Source organism: Chaetura pelagica, unplaced genomic scaffold (genome assembly GCF_000747805.2).
Source record: "Chaetura pelagica isolate M959 unplaced genomic scaffold, ChaPel_1.0 scaffold3, whole genome shotgun sequence".
Taxonomy (NCBI): domain Eukaryota; kingdom Metazoa; phylum Chordata; class Aves; order Apodiformes; family Apodidae; genus Chaetura; species Chaetura pelagica.
The window spans coordinates 11,595,094-11,616,386 of NW_009952974.1; the positions used below are offsets into that span (position 1 = coordinate 11,595,094).

Genomic DNA, 21,293 nt, shown 5'->3' on the forward strand with positions numbered 1-21,293 from the left:
AAGCCCTGGCTGAAAAGTTTCCTCCCTGGCAAGCTGAGCAGAGACCCACAGACAGCACTGAAAGCAGGCTCTAATCTCTGGCAGTTTAGAGGGGTGAAATGCAAACATGAAAGAACAGAACTGTTGGATACAACTCACTGGTTTAATGAGAACATGCCCTTGGGGTTTATGACAAACAAATTCCAGTTGCTTTATTGCATTGTGTCTAAATTTCCCCCTGTCGTTTCAGCTGGATACAGCACACTGTTGGATCATGTCTGGAGAAGGAAGTTATTAGTGCAACTGCAGAGGGAAGGAGAAAATCTCTGGCAAGATGTCCACACAATGAAAATTTGAGAGCACTGGTAGGGTAGCCAGTCAATTGCCCCCATCAAGAGGGGTGCTCCTCGAAAGCCAGTGCACCGAAGTGCAGCTGTGAGGGGACACCTGCCTCTGGGGAAGTGCCTCTTTCTCCAGGGGCTCTAGAGGGAGCACAGCAGGGCAGTGGGGCAGCCTGAGCTGAAAGGGAAACCCTCTCTTGGGTCAATGGTAAAATGATATTTAATTGTCCTAAAACCCAACAGCCATGCTATTTAGATTAGTAACAGCTATATTATATTTTTTAAGTGAAAAACTCTCTTGCAGATTATATATTGTAGTACCTATCACTGTTTCTTTCACCATATTAGAAATTAGAACTACCTCCTATCATTAATTCACCTTATCAGCACAATGTCCTATGAATAAAATCTTAGAAATCGTAAGCAGTGATCATCACAAAGAGATGTTTGACTTGAAAATGATAAAATGGAACTTTAAAAGCTTCTAAGTTGTGATTGCCTTATTTCAAATAACAAGAATGGTAGTAATAAGAACAAAGTCCGGAGCAGAGAGAAGAGCTGACTTTCAGTATTTCCAGCCATTTTCAATTATATCCTGTGAATCTTGCTTTAAACTATTAGGTATCAATCAATGCATTTTATAGATTCATCATACAGTATTTGAGCACATTACAGTTTGAAGTGACATAATAACAGGCTAGAACTTAACATAAAAATTGAAGAGGCAAAATTCAGAATTGTTAAGAGTTAAGTTCTTTTACGGATCCTTCTCCCAAACACTACAACTGAACACTGCTTTGAACTCCAAAGAGAAGTCAGACTTCACTGTGGAAGCTTCAATTCATATTTCAAGACTCCTGCTCCAAGTCAGATGGACTGTGTAAACCAGGAAGTTTTTTTCCACCCTTTGTTACAAGCTATTCCTCCCTGCTTTACGTAAGCTATAAGAGAAACACTTTTCTCTTAGTATTTGTTGAATTGCTAGCTACTCAATTACAGCCAAATACTAGCAAATACAGATACCTCAGGCCAATTAGTCATTACTATTTAAATCCTTTGCCTGCAAAAGACAGAGAATCCCTGCTCCAATATCCCAGCGGGATGAGGAGTCCTGAACACCCAGTTACAGCATCTACTGCTCTGGTACTGCCAGTGTGAGGTGCAGACAGGTAAGGCAGCTGCCTGAATACAGCACCTTGCTTTGCCATCTAGCAGGCACTGGGATACCGTGAGCTTCCTTCTACCCTGGGCTGCTAGCATGTGTGTCTGAGGTAGATCTCCAGTAGCAAGGTGAGTTTTGATGTACCTCCCTGGTTTTGGGATGATTTATGACCAGCAAATGTGTTGCTTTTAAGGTTGTGATGATTCAGGCACCACTACTTTTCCCCATTTTCTGGATATCTGAATGTGGAATGCAATGTAAAACTTTGCCAGTAGCTATTACAGCAATTCACCTTATATCCACCCAGTGTGTAGTGGCTGAGTTTGAAAGTGTTCTGGTCATATTGCAAGTTACCTGAGCACAGCTGAAGTGTCACTTCAGTCACACCATCCAAGTACATGTAGCCTTACCTAGCTGATTCCTGTGTGCTTTTCCCTCAGTTTCAAATTGAATGGCTCATACTGGCTCTTCTCCATGATCTCTGTGCCCTGTCTGTGTTACTCCTTAGCACAAAACTAGCAAAATCCTTTGCAGCCTAAGTAAACATTTGCAAAACCCAAAACCAGAAAAACTTGACCTGACACACTGAATAAAAAAAGGAGACCTACACATTGCTGCCTGATGTTAGCAGAGCACACCAAATCATGCCCCAAAATAGAAAAGCTATCTCAACATAATTCAGCTGAATTCCTCAGTGGTCTCTGAGATAAGGAGGAAAAAACCCAATCTTTAGTTTTCACCATTAAGACCATGTTTTGTTTAACCTGCAACTGAATATTGAGATTTTAATTTTACCAAAATATTAAGTATTAATGTAAGTGGAAAAGGATAAGGTTCATTAAAACACATGAATTCTGACAGATTATAAAGGAAGAGAGAGAAGTAATTTTTCTATTTTATCTGTATGTGTTTTGTTAACTGGGTGATAGGACAATAACCTTTATGATATGCTAATTTGTTAGACTGGAATGTGTTTGAGCTCATTAATAAAACTGTCCTGACATCTGACAGCTCTAAGAAGACAATTTATGAGATCAGGCTCAGCATCTGATACATCCTTTTGTAACCCTACAAGCAACATGATGATTTTGTGGTATCATATAAATGTATGTGAGTTGACATTTAACCAATGGAGTAAGATGCTCCAAATTCACTATGGGCAAGTGCTCATGTGTAGTTTGTCAACTAGTATGTTACTCACCTGGTTTTGCAAGAGAAGGGCATGCAGGGAAGATATTCCAGTGCTTGAATTGGTAATGGGAGCTCTGCCAGCTGCCACTGAGCCACAGCTGCAAGCAGGTAAAAAAACCCCACTTGTGCACTAGTTAGGGTGATTATTTTTGTCACAAAGAAAGTTTTCCATTATGTAAATGTATAAAGCTGTGTGATAACTCTTAATGTGGCTGTTTAGAGGAACAAACCTAGAAGGAGAGAAGCTGCACCTTCTCTCTAAGTCAGCTCTGTATAAGCAACCATTTGGCAAGTCCCACTCATCTGTCATGCTCAGCTCAAGGGCAGATGGGAGCACGTTTTACTTCTTTGAATACTTGAAGTCTTTGCTGTTGCCCACGTTTATAGTGGAAACCACTGTTCTACCACTTAAGACAGATGAAGATCTGCTGGATCTGCTCATGCATGCACAAAGCATCACAGTTCTCAGTGCTCTGTCCTGCAAAGCTCTCACCAATGCTGGTGGGAAGTCAAGTTCCCTTTTCCAGCTTTCCTTTCAGGCCTAATAAAGTCATGAGGATAGCTCTACAGGTTAAGACACAATAAATTATCTCTTCTGATTTTGTCTTGCATTTGCACCATTGAGAACTCGTTAGTTGAAGCATTACTGGAATATGAACAGGAAACAGCTTATGCTGAAAAACACATCCCTGTGTATTCAGACAACATTCTTCAAGGCCCTGCAGACAACAACATTGTGTTAAACTGACTCAGGAAACTTTGGTATCCATCCAGTCCTCTATACATCATGGAATATGCCTGCATGGTGACATGCTGGTGCTGAGCACCAGCCCAGCTGTTCTAGTTGCAAGGACAATGTCTTGAGAGCTAGATGAGGCACTTGGATCTCCTGATACGTCTGAGACCTTACAAAAGCTTAGTTTGATGAACCCCATACTATCTTTTACTTGAGTTCAAATAAGGGGTAGTGGGTCTAAATGTAGCATAGGCATCAACTATGAAAAATCAGATACTTGCCCTTCTTCTCACAGGACAGAAAAGGCCTATGAACAGCTCTAAGGAAGGGAAGAGGGCACAAGGCTGGTTATCAGTATCACCTGTAACAGCACAACTAGATGGGGAAGGAAAGCCACGAGGAGGGTACAGACACTCCTTCAATACAGTTTCCATAACTCAATACTCTGCTGCCCTGGTTACACATACGTGTGATAGCGGAGGACGTAAGACTACAACATTACAGTTTCTTTTGAACTAAAGACTTCCAACACACTCACAGGATCACACAACAGTGAAGGCTGATGTGGCTCAGAAAGGCTGAGGAAAGGTGAAAAAAATAGATGTCCCTGTCTTTACTTGAATACAAAAAAAAATAATTAAAAATCCATGTGACTACTGTGTAATAAAACAACTGAGATTTTGGAACATGGACCTGAAGAAAAGCAGCAAAGGTGTTTCCTCTGCTTCTGCTTCACTGAGCCCTGAGCACCAAATCCCAGAGTGCTGAAATGTGCACAGAAACAGTACCACTGCCTAAGCACCACTGACCAACTGGAGACATACACACTGTCACTGCAAAGCCACCACCACCTTTCAGCAGCCTTGCTGTTATGCTACAAAGGGCTAAAATAATCAGGCAGAAACTACATCCCCTTGCATTGTAGCCCATCCTGAGGTAACAGAGGGTCTGGGGGCAGATGGGTATAGTTTCTGAGTGATGCCCAAATCAATGTTTGCAGTCTGGCCAAACCCAACACTTCAGCTGGACTACCACAAGTCCAGATGCACTGCTAACATCACACTACCTGCCCAGTCACACCCCACCTGAACTAGCACAGTCACACTCAAAGGTTCGGTCACATTCAGGGACAACACTCGGCTGAGTCAAACAACAGCATGACTCAGTGCAGCAACAGATACACAAGTTTTTTGGATTGCTGGTGATAAATTAGCTGACTACAAAGCAGGTGCACATGTGTAAAGTGGCTAGAAAGAAAAAGGGGAAAAGAGGGAAAAATAAAGGAAAAAGGGAGTTCTAGGGAGATTTCTAAGTTTTTCAGGGTGCACTTGGCCTAACCAAGTGTTCGAGTCTTACCCAAAGGTGTCCCTAGGGGGCGGGGGGGAGGTAAGAGAGGCTCAGCCCATTGACTGATCCCAAAAGTCAAGGGTAATCCTGATAAAGGCCTGGTGAAGGTATCTTCCCTAGCATCCTTCCCCTGTTAGGCCATTTTTATTGGGCTGTTATCTTGCAGGTGGAGCTTGAGGGACTCTAGTCACACATACCTTTGTCATGGTTGGTGTGAAATTCTCTTACTTTGCTTTTAAAGGTATAGACTAAAGAAAATTCAGAGCATATGCTCATTGGGGGGTGGTCTACCCCTGGGAGGCAGGTAGCTTTTGGGAAGGAGGTGTGTTTTAGTATTAAAATTAAATTATAATGAGCAAAGTTGACTAAAGGACATTAGTTTGTCAAAAAAGTGACAGATTTTTGGCCAAGAATATGAAATATGCAACTTGTCTGCTCCAGGGAACCTTCAGATGCCAATGTTATTAGAAAGTCCAGCCATGATGTCTCCAAATGTGCAGTGTATCAGTTCCATAGTACCTTCAGGCATCCATGTTCACCACAGAGCCTGGCCACAGTGCCTCTACTCCACCTGTTGTCCTTAGTCAGCACACCAAACTCTCCTGATGTTGCTAACAGTTAGGGCTGCCTGGGGAATTACTGTGGCACAGACTCTTTGCACATTAGCTGTATTCCACTTTAAAGGTTCTGTTAATTTTGTACCTTTCCTCAAAAGGTGAATATAGATTTGATTTGTAAATTGCCTTGTCATGGGTTAATGCTGGGTTGGCACTTATGTGAATGGCATAGGATGTTTTCTCAGATCCAAGCAGTAGCTGTGGTTCTGCACACCATTCTCTAGCCCTGACTACAACATTAAGTATTAGCATTCCCAGAAGCAGGCAGTGACTGAAAATATGCTGTTAATTTCACCAAGTGGGGCTACTTAGAAGAAACTTTACTGAAAAGTATAATGACTAGAAATAAAAATTGGTTCTATCCTGGCTTAGACCAGGACACACTTTCACCAGTCATCCCACACTAGTGCATCACTTCATGACACCCAGCTGCACAGCAGATTTGTATTGCTCACTGCAGCACAGGCGGCTGGAAGTCAGTTTGCACCATCCACTAAATCATTGTGCTGTACCTGCTGGGAGGAAAGCCCAAGCACGGCTTTGGACATCTGGAGTGTGGTGAGAGGACTGAGGTTATGGGCAGAAATACTGTAACAATGCAGAGAAGTTACGAGAGACTATCAAAGGACTATATTGTCTGGAACCACTTCAGATGAAGGAACAGAAGACCTGATCATAGGGAGAAGAAAACCCTACATGAACCTACAACAAATATTTATCAAGCTTATGTTTTTCATGTCCTGTTTTCACTTAGTGTTTTTAATCCGCAAACTCAACTGCATAGTTAAGTGCCACAGGGTCTCCTTCCCTACAAGCCAAAGTTCCAGTTACTCCATTGCAGTGAAAGGTGTGCGGATAATATAGAAATTTAGGTTGAAAGGCATTTGGGCAGTAGGAAACACATATTGCCAGATCATACCTAAGAGCAGTATAATCTCAAATACAATCTTTACACACATACACACCTGTAGGGAATGGTTTTATCTTGTCTCCCCCCACATAAGACTAAACAAAACTGAACTTTAAGGAGTGTGTGGCACTTTTATCCCTTCAGTTAGAATAATGAAAAAAAAATAATCCTTCTGTCCTAAATTATAAATATTTCAGCATTTCAACATAAAAAATAAACTAGGCTACTGATCCAGCAAGGTACTGACAGGCACATCTGAGCACCAAAACACTGGATTGTCCTTATGCCTCTTTGAGGTGTAGACACTCCCAGGCCTTACTGAAGTCAGATTCTGCTAAGGACCTTCCAGACTCAGTCGAAGGAGTAATTACGCAACCCCTGTGTGCATCAACACTAAAAGTAACAGGAAGCCACAACCCCAGGCCACCTGCAAAACTGACTCAAAACCTGTGTATGCGTAAACAGGTTTCCCAAGATTAACAGCAAATACAAGGGTAATGTCCAGGGACTGCTTATGGCTTTTTTTTACATAGAAAATACAACAGAAACAGTATCAGGCTTAGGGCTGAGGCCATAGCCTTCTCCTCCCAGGAAACACTTGTTCCACTGGGCTGCAGAGTTGTGCTCTGCTGAATACCACAGCATAGATTTCACACAAGTGAGAAAACACCTTACCTTGCTAGCTGACCTCCTGGTCTGATGGCAGCACATTGTCTGAGGACACAGCAAATGTGGTCTTGATCTCCTCCACTTTTTAAACAGGAAGTACGCGTATTCATGATGCACACAAGATAGCCACATATATGCCCAAGGGGATTCTGAAATTCAAACAGTGTCATTTTTTAATGATAGCTGATCAGCTCTAGATACAAAATGAGATTTCTAGTCAAAGCATTTCCCTTTGATTTACACACAGAATTTTACTGCCTTGGGAAACATAGCACAATGAGAAGATTGCAAGGTGTCTCAATTATTTAAAGTAAAATAGAAAAAAATAATTGCTTCAACAGCAGGAGTTTCCCTAAAGTTCTGTTAGGAGTTCAAAATCTGAAATAAATAACGCAAGACCCCCACTTGTTCAAAGGATGATATTAACTCCAAAGGATACTCAAGAAGAATGTATGAAGTTCAAAATTAAATACACGGAGACTGTACAGCAAGCAAAAATCGTGTGCTACCCATGGCAGGGATCTGTGCTTCATGCCTATAGTGGCTGGGCCTAAACCGGCAACAAAGCAGCGGCCACGTGGCCGCGAACTCCCCCCTACACGCTGCAAAGGGGAAAACAAAGCCCAGCTAGAAGCTCATGGGTCGAGACACAGGACAAGGAGCGACCTTCAGCGATTAAGGTCACGGGCAAAACAGACTCAACTTGGGGAAAAATAATAATTTAATTTCACACTAATCAAACACATACAGGACACACACAACACAAAGAGCAGGGCTTGCATATGTTACCCCCGCACCTCCCTTTTCCCGGGCCCAAAGCGCTTTGTTCCCGATTTCTCTCCCTCCATTCCCACAGCGGCACAGGGGGCAGGGGATGGGGTTTACAGTTAAGTCTACAGTCTGGTGGTTCCTGCCGCGCCTTCCTCAGGAAAAAGGATTCCTTACAGTCCTCCCCTGCTTCCTCACGGGGGTCCTTCCCATGGGAGAGAGTTTTCCACGTACCTTTCCTTCATAAATCCTCTCCACGAGATCCAGAGCTGCTCCATCGCCGCCTTCCCACAGAGTCACGGGCTGCTTCGGGAACATTCACCCCCCCTGGCGCCAGGGTCTTCCACGGCTACATAATCCGGCTTCATTGGCCGCAAATCCAAGTCCACTGGCTAAGTTCACCCCTCCTGGCGCCTTCAGGAAATGTTCCACCGCGTTCCTCCACGAAAGCAGGGGGACAGCTGCCATCTCACCGTGGGTTGCTTGGGCACCTTCTTCCTCACCAACCACCCGGATCTTCACCCCAGCACTGCCTTTCACCTCTCCAGCACAGCTCTTTTTCTCTAAGTGCTGCTCTGCTCAGATCTTACCTCAGTTCTTTCGCATGTTAATCGCAGAGGCACATCTATTGTCTCTGTCTAATGGCTCCTTGGCTGGTTTTGGAGCAGAGGGAACTTCTCAGCTTCTTACCGGAGCCACACCTGGGGCCCTTCCCCGCTATCAGGAATCCCGCCAAAAAATAGTGCACAGGGTTGGAAATAATAGGCTTAATAAGCAGCAAGAAAGACCAGGTGCTAGGAAAACCTGGAGTAGATTGTTTGGATAAGTAATGCAGCCGCTACTAATGGGGATCTTTAAGAATAAATTGGACAAATTTGTCAGGATGTAAGTAAACCTGAGCCAAAGTTAAGTACTAGAAGAGACTAGAGTTTTTCAGGGGTTCTTGTCTAGTAAGCATTAAGAACCAAGTAAAACCTGTTTTGGTTGTAGATAGGGGATCTCGAAACACATTGGCTTCAGGTAGCAGATATTTAACCTCCAGGTTGGTGACTCAGGGGGGAGCTCTATTTATCTTAATAGACTCCTTTAATCAATCTGTGGTCACAGAAACACAGATTGTGTCACAGATTGTTGGATTATTCATTATCTCTCTAAAAACATTTGCAGTCTTACCTTTCCTACAAACACAACACAGTCCTGAGCCCTAGAGTCCCTGACGGCGGGAGCTGGATATGCTCCTGGTGTCAGGAGAGGTATTTACACCTTGAAGCCCTCGGCAGGATCATGCTGGATCTGTGGAAATGACAGAGCCCTGTCCCCTGGCATAGCAGCAGACAGATGTAGCAGCCTGGCTGGCCACAGTGTGAGACCATGATGGTAACACTGTCATTCCAACCTGCCAGGCACCCCTTACCTGTGAAACCAGGGTCCTCCCTCTGAAAGCAGCTGATAGGTAAAATAAACATTTGTAAAAAAATACAACAGCAATTGTGAGACTGAAGTGTTACAGACACCAAAATCTGAAGACTCTTACCACTACTCTGCCTCCAAATTGTGAGGCCGAACCTGCCCCAACACCCTGCCCAGGCCTGGCCCCTCCACCCCCCCTGCCTCAGACCAGGCCTGACTCCACAGTCCCTAATTCCCAACACCATCTCCCTTTTCTGGATAAAACCAGCAAGTCCCAGAGGCTCTTTGAAGAAAAGTAATGTCCCAGAGACCCCTCTCACCCTTCCTGGTGGCCTGCTTGCCTCATGGTTGCAGCCCCCTGTAGGAAACATGGTGGCAGGAGAGGAGAGGCTGCCACAGCTGCTGTGCTGTGACAGGCCCAGCAGAGCTGAACCCAGAGCAAGGCTGGAGCAGCAGTGCTATTGGGGACCTCTGTCTGCTCCCAAAGCTTTATGTCTGTGTCCTGCCTGGCCAGGGGAGCTGTGGGATGGGGAAGGCCAATGGCCCTGCCTCACACCTGTGGCTTCCACCTATGCAGGAAGTCATCAAAGCCAGAGCAGGAGCACCCAGGATGCTTCAAACCCTAGGGCATGTTTTCCTGTCCAGGACTTGCTCATTTAAAAAAAAACTTTATCCAGTCACCTGCAGAGGTAGTCATGGGCAGCCCGCAGCTCCGTGCCAGGGGCTCCCGCTCCCATGCCTCGCATCCCAAGGGCTGCAGAAAACCCCTCTCGTTACGCAGCCGGTCGCTCACAGCCAGTGTGTGCAGCCAGAAGCACTCGGGCAGTCGGCTAGTAACGTGATGCCCTTCCAGTCTTCTGGAAGTGTTAAAATCAATTTCTAGAAAACTAAAATATTAACAGCCTCCATGAAAATGGTATCTATCAACTACCATACACCAAGTTAGGGGTGAATAATATTCCACACTGAAATCTCAACAACTTCAGTGAAAATTTTAAAGTATTTACGTATTTAAAGTAAAGGAAGCCTTTTGTTTCTAAGGTTCATTCAAAAGGCCCTGATAAAGTTTAACTTAATTCCTTTTGTCTACCTGCTGCTATATTAGAAGTGAGCTTAGGAAAACTAGTTATGGATGACAGACATATGATGAAATTAGTAAAATTTGCATGAAATACAGATTGAACAACCTATGCATGAATTACCTAGAAGTGGATCAGCATTACTCATTACATACAAGAGCAGCAGTAATTCAGGCTTCTGGACTCAGCCTCTGTTCTCAGTATCCCAGCACCAATTGCTGAATATCAGGCAGGAAACATGCTCAGATGTCTTCTTGCAACCACAGGATGACTCCATGGGAGGATACAAAACTTTTGTTAACAGTACCGTAAGATGCTAAAATGAGCACAAGTGTGTTTATTGGAGGTAAAAATCATGCAACTTTAATTCAGAAGTTAAGATGGTGACTCTTCTCTTTCATGTGTTTCTATATAGCACTCTCTCTGAATGAGTGCTGCAAATTCAGAAATGTGTATTTGTAAAGCTGGAGTAAGTGTCATGTATTCAGCTGCAACAGCCTCCTTCCAGATTCTAACAGGAAAATCAAGTGTGTACGTAATTAGGATAATGCATAAACCCTCTTAATTTTATGTGCTGTAAAACTTCCATTTACTTATGTAGTTGTCTAATATATTGCCAGACTTCTCTTTACACGGGATAATCACAACACATTACAAATAAATATAGTTAACACAGTCCTACATCCTTTTCCTAGGCAAAACAGTATTCAATTTAACTTACGCTTAGTCCTAGTATTCTGGTGTAACATCAGGCAGAAACAGTCACTACGTGAGTCTAATGTTATTCTATGAGCTAATTTTACTCCACAGGTGAAGAATTCTAGAAAGACTCACTGAAATATTTGAAGTTGTTTCTGTGAGGTCTATTCAGTGAATGATGTTTTGGTTACTTCATTACAATAGGTGTTATAAGTTTCATGTAATCCTTCCCTTTCACCTCCAATGTTATTTAAATTAATTATTCTATTATTGCCCTTTTTTGTAATTAAAGTTTGCTTTAAATAGCTAAGTATAGCTCAGTGATATGGTTAGCTGATTAGACCTTTGTTGAAATGCAAAAAACATGCAATGAAAACCTTGAAATTTCAACTGTCATTGTTTATTACTGTTTTGGCTACATTCTCTACAATTTCAGCAGCATCTTAAAGAGACAGTTAATGTTTCTTTATATACAATGAAAACAAAATGGCTTGCAACATCAGAAACAAGAGCAACAGTTTAACTGTACAATACTAAATGAAAACCTGTGGTAATACAGCCTCCTTTTCCTGTAACATGGACAAAATTACATACAGGTATTCAGCATCAAGAATGGGATAGTAAAAAGAATAGTGAATGGGAGAGAGATACACTGTTCTGAAAAATAAGTTTCTACCATACAAAGCAGTTAGAAAATGTTTCACATTTTGAAATACCTGTACAAGCCACAAGAAACATTTCCTTGTTGATAGGAACTTCCAGAAATAGATAATAACCTTGAGCATCTTCTACATCTAGTATCGACGTGCTCTGCAGGTTGAGAACGCAGTAAACTGGCTTAAAGAACTGTACTGTATATTGCCAACACAGATCTGTTTTACATGCCTCGATTGTTAATGAATTACCTACTCTTATTCTCTCTATAACATACAGTTGACTTGCACCTTAAGGAGGTCATTTGATTCTTTTGCAAAAGTAAAAGCAACGTCATTTAGCAGCAATTAAAAGCGCCTTGAGGGAGACTTAAAAAAAATACAATATCCAATTAGAAAAAGCCATACTTTAAACATTTGTACAGGAATAAGTTGCTGAAATTTAACTGAAAATGTGACATCTGTACAACAATTTACAATAGAGCTAGAAGGGAATTTATCATTATTCCTGCATAGAACATTATACATGACCTGCTTGCATTTGGTTTCATACTGTTGCTTGCTTTTATCAGAAGCCCAGAAAGTTTCACAAGTTTCAATACCACAGCCAGTATAGTATTTTTAGAAAATTGAGCAGATTTCAAAATTAGCAATCTATTTGAGAAATAAGTACCAGGAATTCTATATCATCCTTCCAATCTAAATTCAGTGAAAACACCACCGTTTTGGAGGTACAAGCCTGAGTTGCCAAATAAAATACTACAATTTTATCTGAGGAATCTGATACAGAACACATCTTTTACCATCTCTCACTCCTTACTTTGGTTTAAAAAGATCAATGTCTCATAAAGATGGCAGTTTATTCAGTTTATATCCAGGCACAGTATTTTTTCCTGTGTTTTCAAATTTGCTCACTACCCTTTTTATTTAAATAATGAAAAACTACCCTTCATGTTAGAACTTTCCAGTATCAACCAAATGTACTTTAAGTATTAAAAAGATTATTTACAATGTTCCCCAGAAAAAACTAAAAACCTTTTTTCTTCAGTCTGAAACACAGTATACCTGTTAGTGTGTAACACTATGTGTCATCCTTCAACATTTAAAGGTATTTCTCAAGAAGGGTGTATCTATTCACAGTCCATGATCCATTCCAATCATACAAATGACACTATGTAGGAGGACTTCAGTCTGAAAACACAGTTATCAAACTTGTCCCGAATAAAAACACTTAAATGTTTCCAAGCTCAAGTCTGCATCTGGCACCTACACAAAGATATCATACCACTCCTCGGCTGGAGAAATTTCAGTATGAAATAATGCTTGAAGTAGGTGGTGTAGGGGATGCTGATAGCCCAGTCATATGCAAGTTTCCTGAAGAATTTGATCTCCTCATGTGAGGGAGAAGATAAGCATCATTAGCCAGCTGGTGGACATCAAATCTATCCTCTTTTCGGTATGCTAAACAGCGTCTAATAAAGGCCTAGAAAAGAATGTTAAAAAGTGACACCACCATTCCAAATAATTATGTCTGTTTACAAGCAAGTATGCGTGTCTTCCTGATAAACTAGCTTCTTAACAAGTTCATGTTCTTATGTAATTAAATCCAAATGACAGTGTAACATTTTACTTCTGATTCCAATGAAAAAGTGCCATTTCACAGCTGGTAAAAAAAATCAGCAAATAAATTGGCTTCAAATAATCATACTTCAAATATGCATTTCCATGTTTAGAAATTATATTTGCAAGTAAAACATTAGAATTTTGCGTGTCTTATCCCTGAACAGCTTAGCAAAAACCAGAAGCAAATGTCAGGACGGTAAAAGTAGAAAGAAGCTCCACGCAGTGTCTAAAACATGAAGCTGTGTGGGAGATGAAGAGTAGATGGGAAGATGCAGGAACAGAGTTTCAATACTTCAGTTGACCTTTGAAAGCAGGCATTACCACATGTGCCATGATGGAATAGAACAAAATGTGAAATTTGACAACAGTGGCTGCCATGTTTAATAGGCATTAAATAACAGGCTATTTAAGAAACTACTACCTAGCTGGAGCTCTTTTCACAGAAAAAAATCTCAATCCCATCTGCTTAAAAATATCTAATTGATTGAAAAATTCTCTATCTAGCTTCAGGATTGTTATTCAGACATGCTGCTAGCCTATGTTTAGGTCCATACAAAGTACGCCAACCATTCTGCCCTGAAAGTTTCTGTCAAGTCTTATGTCTAGTGTACACAGAACATTTGGTCTCTTGAGAGCTTGGGCTTCAATATTAATGATAGAAAATCCTTATTATTGCCACAGAACTGATTAGCACATCATTACTTAATTTAGAATGTAATTTAAAAGAATGATGTATCTTTTCTTTGATAAATCTGTTCAGCTGTTTGTTCTTTGCTCCAATTAAAAACTGGAGATTAAAGGAAAAAATCTATGATACAAGTTCCAAAGAATTCTGGTAGAATTTACTTCTATCACTTACATATCTAGCATGAACAAGGTACAAAATAAAAATCATGCACATCTTTTAATATATATTCACAAGTTCTTAGACATTATGGATTTTAATAGAATTCTTCACAATAAATTCTTCCTAAAAATTAACTGTAAGAGTTGTTTGCAAGAACCTCAGAGTAACAGTTTGTCTAAAATGTTTGTAAAATACTTCATGCCTCTGTGGCACTGTAGACACATCACTGTGATGCAAAGGAGAATATTGAACAAATTAGGAAAAAGCTAAGGAGGATCAAAGGACAGTTATAGTCAGAAAACTAACAAACAATGTCATTTCAGGTTCCATATTTATTTCATCCCCATGTTTTCCAAATCAGAATTTCACTTTACAAGCTGTTCTTTTCCAACTGCCAGGTCTATAAATCTGAAAGACAATTTGGATTCTACACAGTCATCATAAATGCTCTGAATTTACAAGTTAGTCTGAAATTGTTTTAGAGCATTTCCACCAGAGAATAATTTCTCCCTCTCTCTTCCAGCTACCGTGACAATGTTAATAAGAGTGGAGAACACTGAAAGTTTATTTCAGTCTTTCAAACAAACAAACAGACCATGGAATACACAGAGAATTTAAAATAAGTTGCCACTTCTCCACACTGAACTGCCTGCTCTTTCCTGATGTCCTCTCTATAAAAACAAGTAATGACAAAGAAATGCAAATTTAAAATACAGGGATATAAATTATCAATATGGAATGTTACCAGTTATATGATGCATATTTGTCATCTGCATTCAAGGGACACCATTTTCCCAAATGGGGGTGAAAAAAGAAAAACAGCAAATGAAAAACCCAAGTGAAGATAAATAACCGAGGACAAACAGCAGTTCTTCAACCAAATTTTCATAACCTGAACTGCAACTCACTCACACTACTTTTAGAAAATAAAGCCAACGGAACTATACCACAAATTGTAACAGCAGGTTTATGTAGCCAAAAGACTTATTTTCTTCAGAAGCTGCACTCTCTAGAAATAGGACTCCTTTCCTTTCAATCTTTAGAAGCTAAATCTTAATATTCTTAATTTTTCTGCAGTTCATGTCCCAAATGTCCCTATGTTTAATTAGTTGCTGTAACTTGAAAAGGCCTTCTACTCTCTTGGCATTTTTTTCAACAAGCACATCTCTACTTCATCTGGCCATGAATATATCTTTCAAAAATTTGGACAGCTTGACAAATAAGCTTGACAAATAACACATATATAAAGTTTTCTTCCATATTCACAGAATTGGATTTGTTATGGATGCTCACAGTTGCAATCATTTGGAAAGCCAACTAAATCTGTTTCTGAATAGCTAGTCTGTGGAGAAGAGTTCGATAGGTACGACATAGATAGTTTCATACAGATGTTTCAAAATAAGATTTTAAAAAATAAACACTGTCATCCACATCTTTGCGGCAGATCAACTCTTTTGGCAACTTATTTCCTGCACAAGCATCAACATATCTCCCAGATTCTTAAGAATTTGTTTCTAGACTCAGCTATGTGTTAATACACACTTGTTATGACCTTTCAAGGGGAAAAGCATCAGCAGGCACATCCTCTAGGTATCTGGTAGTCAATTAGTTCTTCAAGCCAATAAGGCTGCAGAGAATAACATTCGCTATTTTCAGAAAGAGCTTGTTACTGTTAGCAGAAGCATTTCACAAGAACTTCTAGTGAGACACAAAGTCCTCTGGGAAAAAGCAAAGCAGATAATTTTTGAGGCAGCCTACTTTAGAAACACTTGCAAATTCCTTGAATTATTTTTTTTTCCTTGAATATATATATTCTTACTTTGAAGTACATGAATATGAAAAGTCCAGGAATCAGTTTGCTTAAATAAAATACTAGCTCTCCATTATGTTTTCCTACATGTTTAGTTACTATGTCTTCTTAAGCATTCTTAAGTTAACAGAAATTTTATAGCTGAATCCTTTATGATGAATGTTTTAACTGTTACTCAGAGATCATATGTAAAGTTACCTTGGCTTCATTGCTTACAACAGGTTTGACAGGGAACTGAACTTCTGTGGCTTTTAATATTGTGTTTTCTTGTAAGATATCTTGCTGTGATTGATTGTGGCCAAATGGCTGAAAAATAAGCACATTATTTTCTTAATGAGAGTTATCCAACTACTTTGATTTCATAAATATTTACAGTAAGTTGTTGCCATGTTGATACAAACTAGTAACCATTCCGTAAACAAAGAAGTTTCGGTCAGTATTGTCTACATTTCTTGCAATGTCAATGCACACCACCAAAAAAGTAACACAAGGAATTTCCCATGTAGATGCCCATCTTTATGACTGTAATTCAATCTACGAAAGCAGGCATTTGCACTAAAACTCTCAAGATTTTAGAACATTTTCCTTACCTTTCTACCATAAAGGCATTGAAAAAAGATTACTCCAACTGACCATACATCAACCTTATTAGAAATCTTTGGTGGCTCTTTGCCAACTACAAAACACTCTGGAGGCAAGTACCTGGAAAAAAACAACACACATCTCAGTGTCTGCAAGTAGATGCATGACATCACTTATTCAAATTCAAATTATACAAACAGTTCACATACTCATCTCTGACCTTTTGACAACTGTACTCCAGCTTCTTGCACACCCATCAAAACTGACATTACAGATTTTTGTCTAGTCAGAGGGTCTATTTTACAGAAGCATGAATACTATTATTCTTTACCTAAAATCACTAATTCCCTTTTTGTGTGTGTGTGTATTTCTTTGTTTGTTTGTTTTTGTGTTGTTTTGGGTTTGAGATCCTAGGTAAAATATGAACCTTGTCTTTCTATTACAACAAGAAGAGATGAAAGCCACACAGTGCACGTTACAGCAAGGCTTGGCTAGGAATCAAAGATAATGAAGATAAGGCTTAAGGACCCTAAGTTTTTAGTAAAAATGATGACATTAACCAGAGGGGCATATGGTAGACAAAGGTGATTACTATTTCCATTCTTGTAATCTGTAGAAAGCCATACTTAAAGAGCTGAAAGTTGAGGAAGTTCCTGTGACATTCCTGAACTGCAAACCAAGTGAAATGGAACCTCCTTAAAAAAAACAAAAAAACCAAAAAAACTCCTGAACATATCAATATGTAGGCAGTTAGATATTACTGACTACAATATATAATGTTGAAAAAGGCATTAGAACCATTAGAGAACGAACAGACCAAACATTTTTTCATCAACAGTATAAAAGGCTTTAAAAGAAATTGCTAAGAAATATTTGTGGCAACAGAAATAAGCAGAAAAATGAGATAAGAATGCAATGCAAATATGAATTTCACACATTATCAACATCTCTTCTGGAATACTTGTATACAATTCTGATTACAACAGTCAAGAAAAAAAACAGCTTAAAGTGATGCAAATGCAAAGAAAGCTACTAAGATGATCTGAAGAACAGGGAGCCTATAATTCAGGGAAAAAACCCAAAGGCTATAAAAACACTCAGGAGCAAGTATACCAGGAAGTACCACTTCAGGGAGGACAGTGTTGGCACAGGAACAAACAAGTATAAACTGGCCACAAATAAACAGTCTGTAAATTAGAAGATTAGGTTTCTAATGATCAGAGAAGTCAGGTTACGGAACACACTTCAAATCAGATTACAGGGGACAAAACACTAAGTAAATTTAATACAAGTGTCTGTAAGTTTACAAAAGAGATTACGTGACCTAACTGCCTGGAAAGGCAGGTAACTGGACCCAGTGACAGGAAATCCCTTCCAGCACTATGTTGCTGACAATTTGTGCCGTCTGCTCTGAACAGACATTCCCCACCTCAAACTCACTCAAAATATTTTCCTCCTGATTGAAGATTTTGGGCTCAGAGAAAGTGTGAGTTAGAAACACAGTTTCATCATAAATCTATAATTGTCACAGACCTTTTTGATCTCTTAGTTTACAGCACCACTAGTTCCTGTGGCACTTTAGACGAAATGCAAAGGCCAACACTTTTTTCCATACAATAAATTATGTAAATTGGTATTTAAATTGGCAAAGCATTCAAAAGAGTAGCAAAAGCCTAACATTTCTAAAATGTTCACTTGAATAACTGTCTTTTCACAGCATGCGTGCACTGGCATTTGTGAAAGAGTATCTTTGTTTTCTTTTCCAAAATTCCTGAACAAAATGTTAACTTTATTAAGTGCAACTTTGGAATATGGGAGAAACTGGAGAACAAATGGGAATGACACTGGCTTATCTGTTTAGAGTTAGGTCTCAGCTCCTGATTCTGATCTTACTACAGGCAGAATGAGAAGATAAAGAGCAAATGAATTCACAAGTTAACCTGGCCAATACAGGTTCTGTATTTCATCCACCCTGACACAGCTACCATGCACCCAGGCTCATAGAGCTACTGTGTCATGAAGAACCTGCATCTTTAGAGAGCAAATTTTAGAAACAGCTTTTCTGTGAGCTATGAAATGCTTATTGTTATTCTGTTCTGTAGGAAGCTATAAAACTTCAGGTTTTTGGACAAGTATGCAAGTGCATATGGAAAACAAATCACAGCTGCTGAGCTGTCATTGACCTTTAGGATGCAAGAGTAAATATTCTTTTGTCCTAAGGACATTACCTGCTGGTAATCCCTGCTCTAAGATTTCCAAGGACTAAGAACTCTCACTTAATCATCATAACTCTGTTAAACGTCTTCAACCACCTGCAGCCAAAGATTAAACACCTGCTTCTTCAGGGAAACCATGTTTATAAATCACAGTGATCATCTCCACACTTATTTTTATATATAATAAACCACTTACACTCTCTTACTTGTTATGTTACCATTCTAACATTTGGGAATATCAACATTCACAGTACTGCAGAAAAATCTTTATTTTCCCTCCATGTTAATATTTTTAATCCTTGCGCTTTCTCAGAGTTAACTTTATGAACAATAACCCACAGTCTAAACAGCAAAATCAAGCCTGGCATTACCAGTAAGTTCCTGCTCCCTGTGAAGTTAAATCCATTCCATCCACACCATAGCTATCATCATCCATTATTTTGGACAGACCAAAATCAGTAATTTTTATTTCTCCACATGCTGTTCCATCTACAAGAAGGATATTACCTATCCAGGAGAAAAAAATATATTAGAAAAATACCTCAAAACAGCTAACAGAATGCTTTGTTTTCAAAACCAGGTTAAATTTTCAGGAACATCTAACTTCTTGAGTGGTGACAATGTTAGATCATCTTTATATCCTCAAATCTGGAGTAACTTGACTATGATACATTTCAGTTCAGTCTCAGGATCCCTCTAGGTTATCATCACCCAAAATGGGTCCCTCAGCTGGGAGCTCGCGAGAGGAAACACCAAAACATAGCAGGATAGCGGCTACAATGAAGTTTCAGATTTTTCTGCCCAGAACAAATCCTACACAACGGGTTTCATGGCTTACATATGCCACAAAATTGTGGCAAGAAATTGCTGTAGTGCTATGAATCTTAATCTGTGTGTTGAAGTTGTACAAAAATGTATTGATATGAAAGTTATTTGATGATGTTCCTCTAAGAACAAAACCTAATGAGACTAAGAATACATTCTGTACAATTCCATAATATGAGATAAATCTATAGGAACAATTTATAACACAGGAGCAAGCAAAGAGGCTGGCACAACAGTTACTTTACAAACCCCATGCTTGGAAGTGTGGCAGACTAAAGTACATGAAGAAGGAAAGCATCATTCATTCAGGGTGCTAAAATAAAGGCCACGGATTCAAGACAGGATACATTGTTTATGACTATGCTCTTTATTAATTGTAAAGAAAACTGTTAAATTCTGTTTTGAAGCACTTATGGTGGGATGCTGAAAGCGATCAATTACCTATTTCAATCCTTTACAGGCTAAGAAATAAGTTAAGAGAAATATTATTTACACACCACCATTCCACAATACTCAGACAGGATACTGATGATCTTATGTGTCTATATTGCTAATACCAATGTATTTATCTATGTGCTGTATGGTTTTATTCTATAAATTCAAATCAAAGTAATAAGGTATAAAAGTAATGTCAAGCATTCTTCCAAAGAAAAGACAGATGATTTTTGCAGAAAAACTGGAACAAAAAATAAACACTTTTTTCAGTTGTTTACAATAAGCTTCACATACAGAAGGTAGTTTTTGTATTTTCAGGCATGAATCACAAACAAAATAAAGGATATATATTAAAAAATTAACATTTTCATTTGTACCATTCCTCATTTACCTGGTTTAAGATCATAGTGTATAATAGGGGGCTTGATCTCATTGAGATACCGTAGTGCATTTACTATTTGCATGACAATGGACCTAGCTTCCTTCTCTGACATCAATTTATGTTGCTTGAGATAGAAATCCAAGTCATTGCCTTCACAGTATTCTAACACCGTGCAAAACCTAGGGTAGAATTTAGAGAGACAAAATTAAATATCAACTGCACAATCAGAAACAGAGATATGATAACCTGGTTTAATACCTGCACATTTAATAATAGCTGTCTGAATATTAAACTACATGAATCAAATTGTTTATAGAACACATGGCATAACTATTAGCTTATGAAACTTGACATCAATCAGAACATTTATATTCACCAGAAAGAAAATGCACCCATACTGATAAGAGGTTAAGTCAGAAACCCCCTTATTTATGTAGGCATGTTTCTCAATAAAAAAGCAGTCACTGTCCCTTAAGATGTGACATGATTTCATGCAAAGCGGTGCAGCCCAGTGACCATGGGCTACGCTTAGGCTAGTAATGCTCCTGATGTCATTCAATCCTGGAAACTTGCCTAAGCTACAGCAGCCTTACAGAGTTGCCCAAAAATATTATAGCACTGCATGCCCCTTTCACTCTCAGGGCATCCTGTAGGGCTTGCTAGTCAGGTATTGCAAAACACTGTTTTCAGCACTTCATAGACGGTCTGCAATATTTAGCAGAGACAAAATTACACAAGTGTTTTATTTTTAAGCCCTTTTTAAAAAATACCCTAAACGCTTTGGCTGAAAGCAAGAACATACTATTTTTGTTCAAATACTCTTCATTTCTGTTATCTAATATACAACACTGAAGTCCTTGCCAAGTTCCAGAAAATGTATAATTTTATGTACTTACGTATCTGTATCCAGGGAGAAGTAGTCATATAGTTTAACTATCCGGGGGTGATCCAGTTCTTTATGTATTCTATACTCTCTGCAGGCATGTCTAAAGAAAGATGGATACATTAATCT

The 21,293-nt window shown here is 39.4% G+C and overlaps 1 protein-coding gene across 1 annotated transcript in view; it reads right to left on the bottom strand.

Moving 5' to 3' along the window:
* Positions 1-12,262: 12,262 nt before the first annotated feature.
* Positions 12,263-21,293, bottom strand: part of TLK1 (tousled-like kinase 1) — a 36,675-nt gene continuing 27,644 nt past the window's right edge. Inside the window, exons 15-20 of the mRNA XM_009996141.1 lie at positions 21,178-21,267; positions 20,291-20,460; positions 19,011-19,146; positions 16,432-16,543; positions 16,040-16,147; positions 12,263-13,044 (exon numbers count right to left, since the gene is read on the bottom strand). Of these exons, the coding sequence (XP_009994443.1) occupies positions 12,868-13,044; positions 16,040-16,147; positions 16,432-16,543; positions 19,011-19,146; positions 20,291-20,460; positions 21,178-21,267 (793 nt within the window). The 3' untranslated portion in view covers positions 12,263-12,867. The remainder of the gene's footprint in view (positions 13,045-16,039; positions 16,148-16,431; positions 16,544-19,010; positions 19,147-20,290; positions 20,461-21,177; positions 21,268-21,293) is intronic.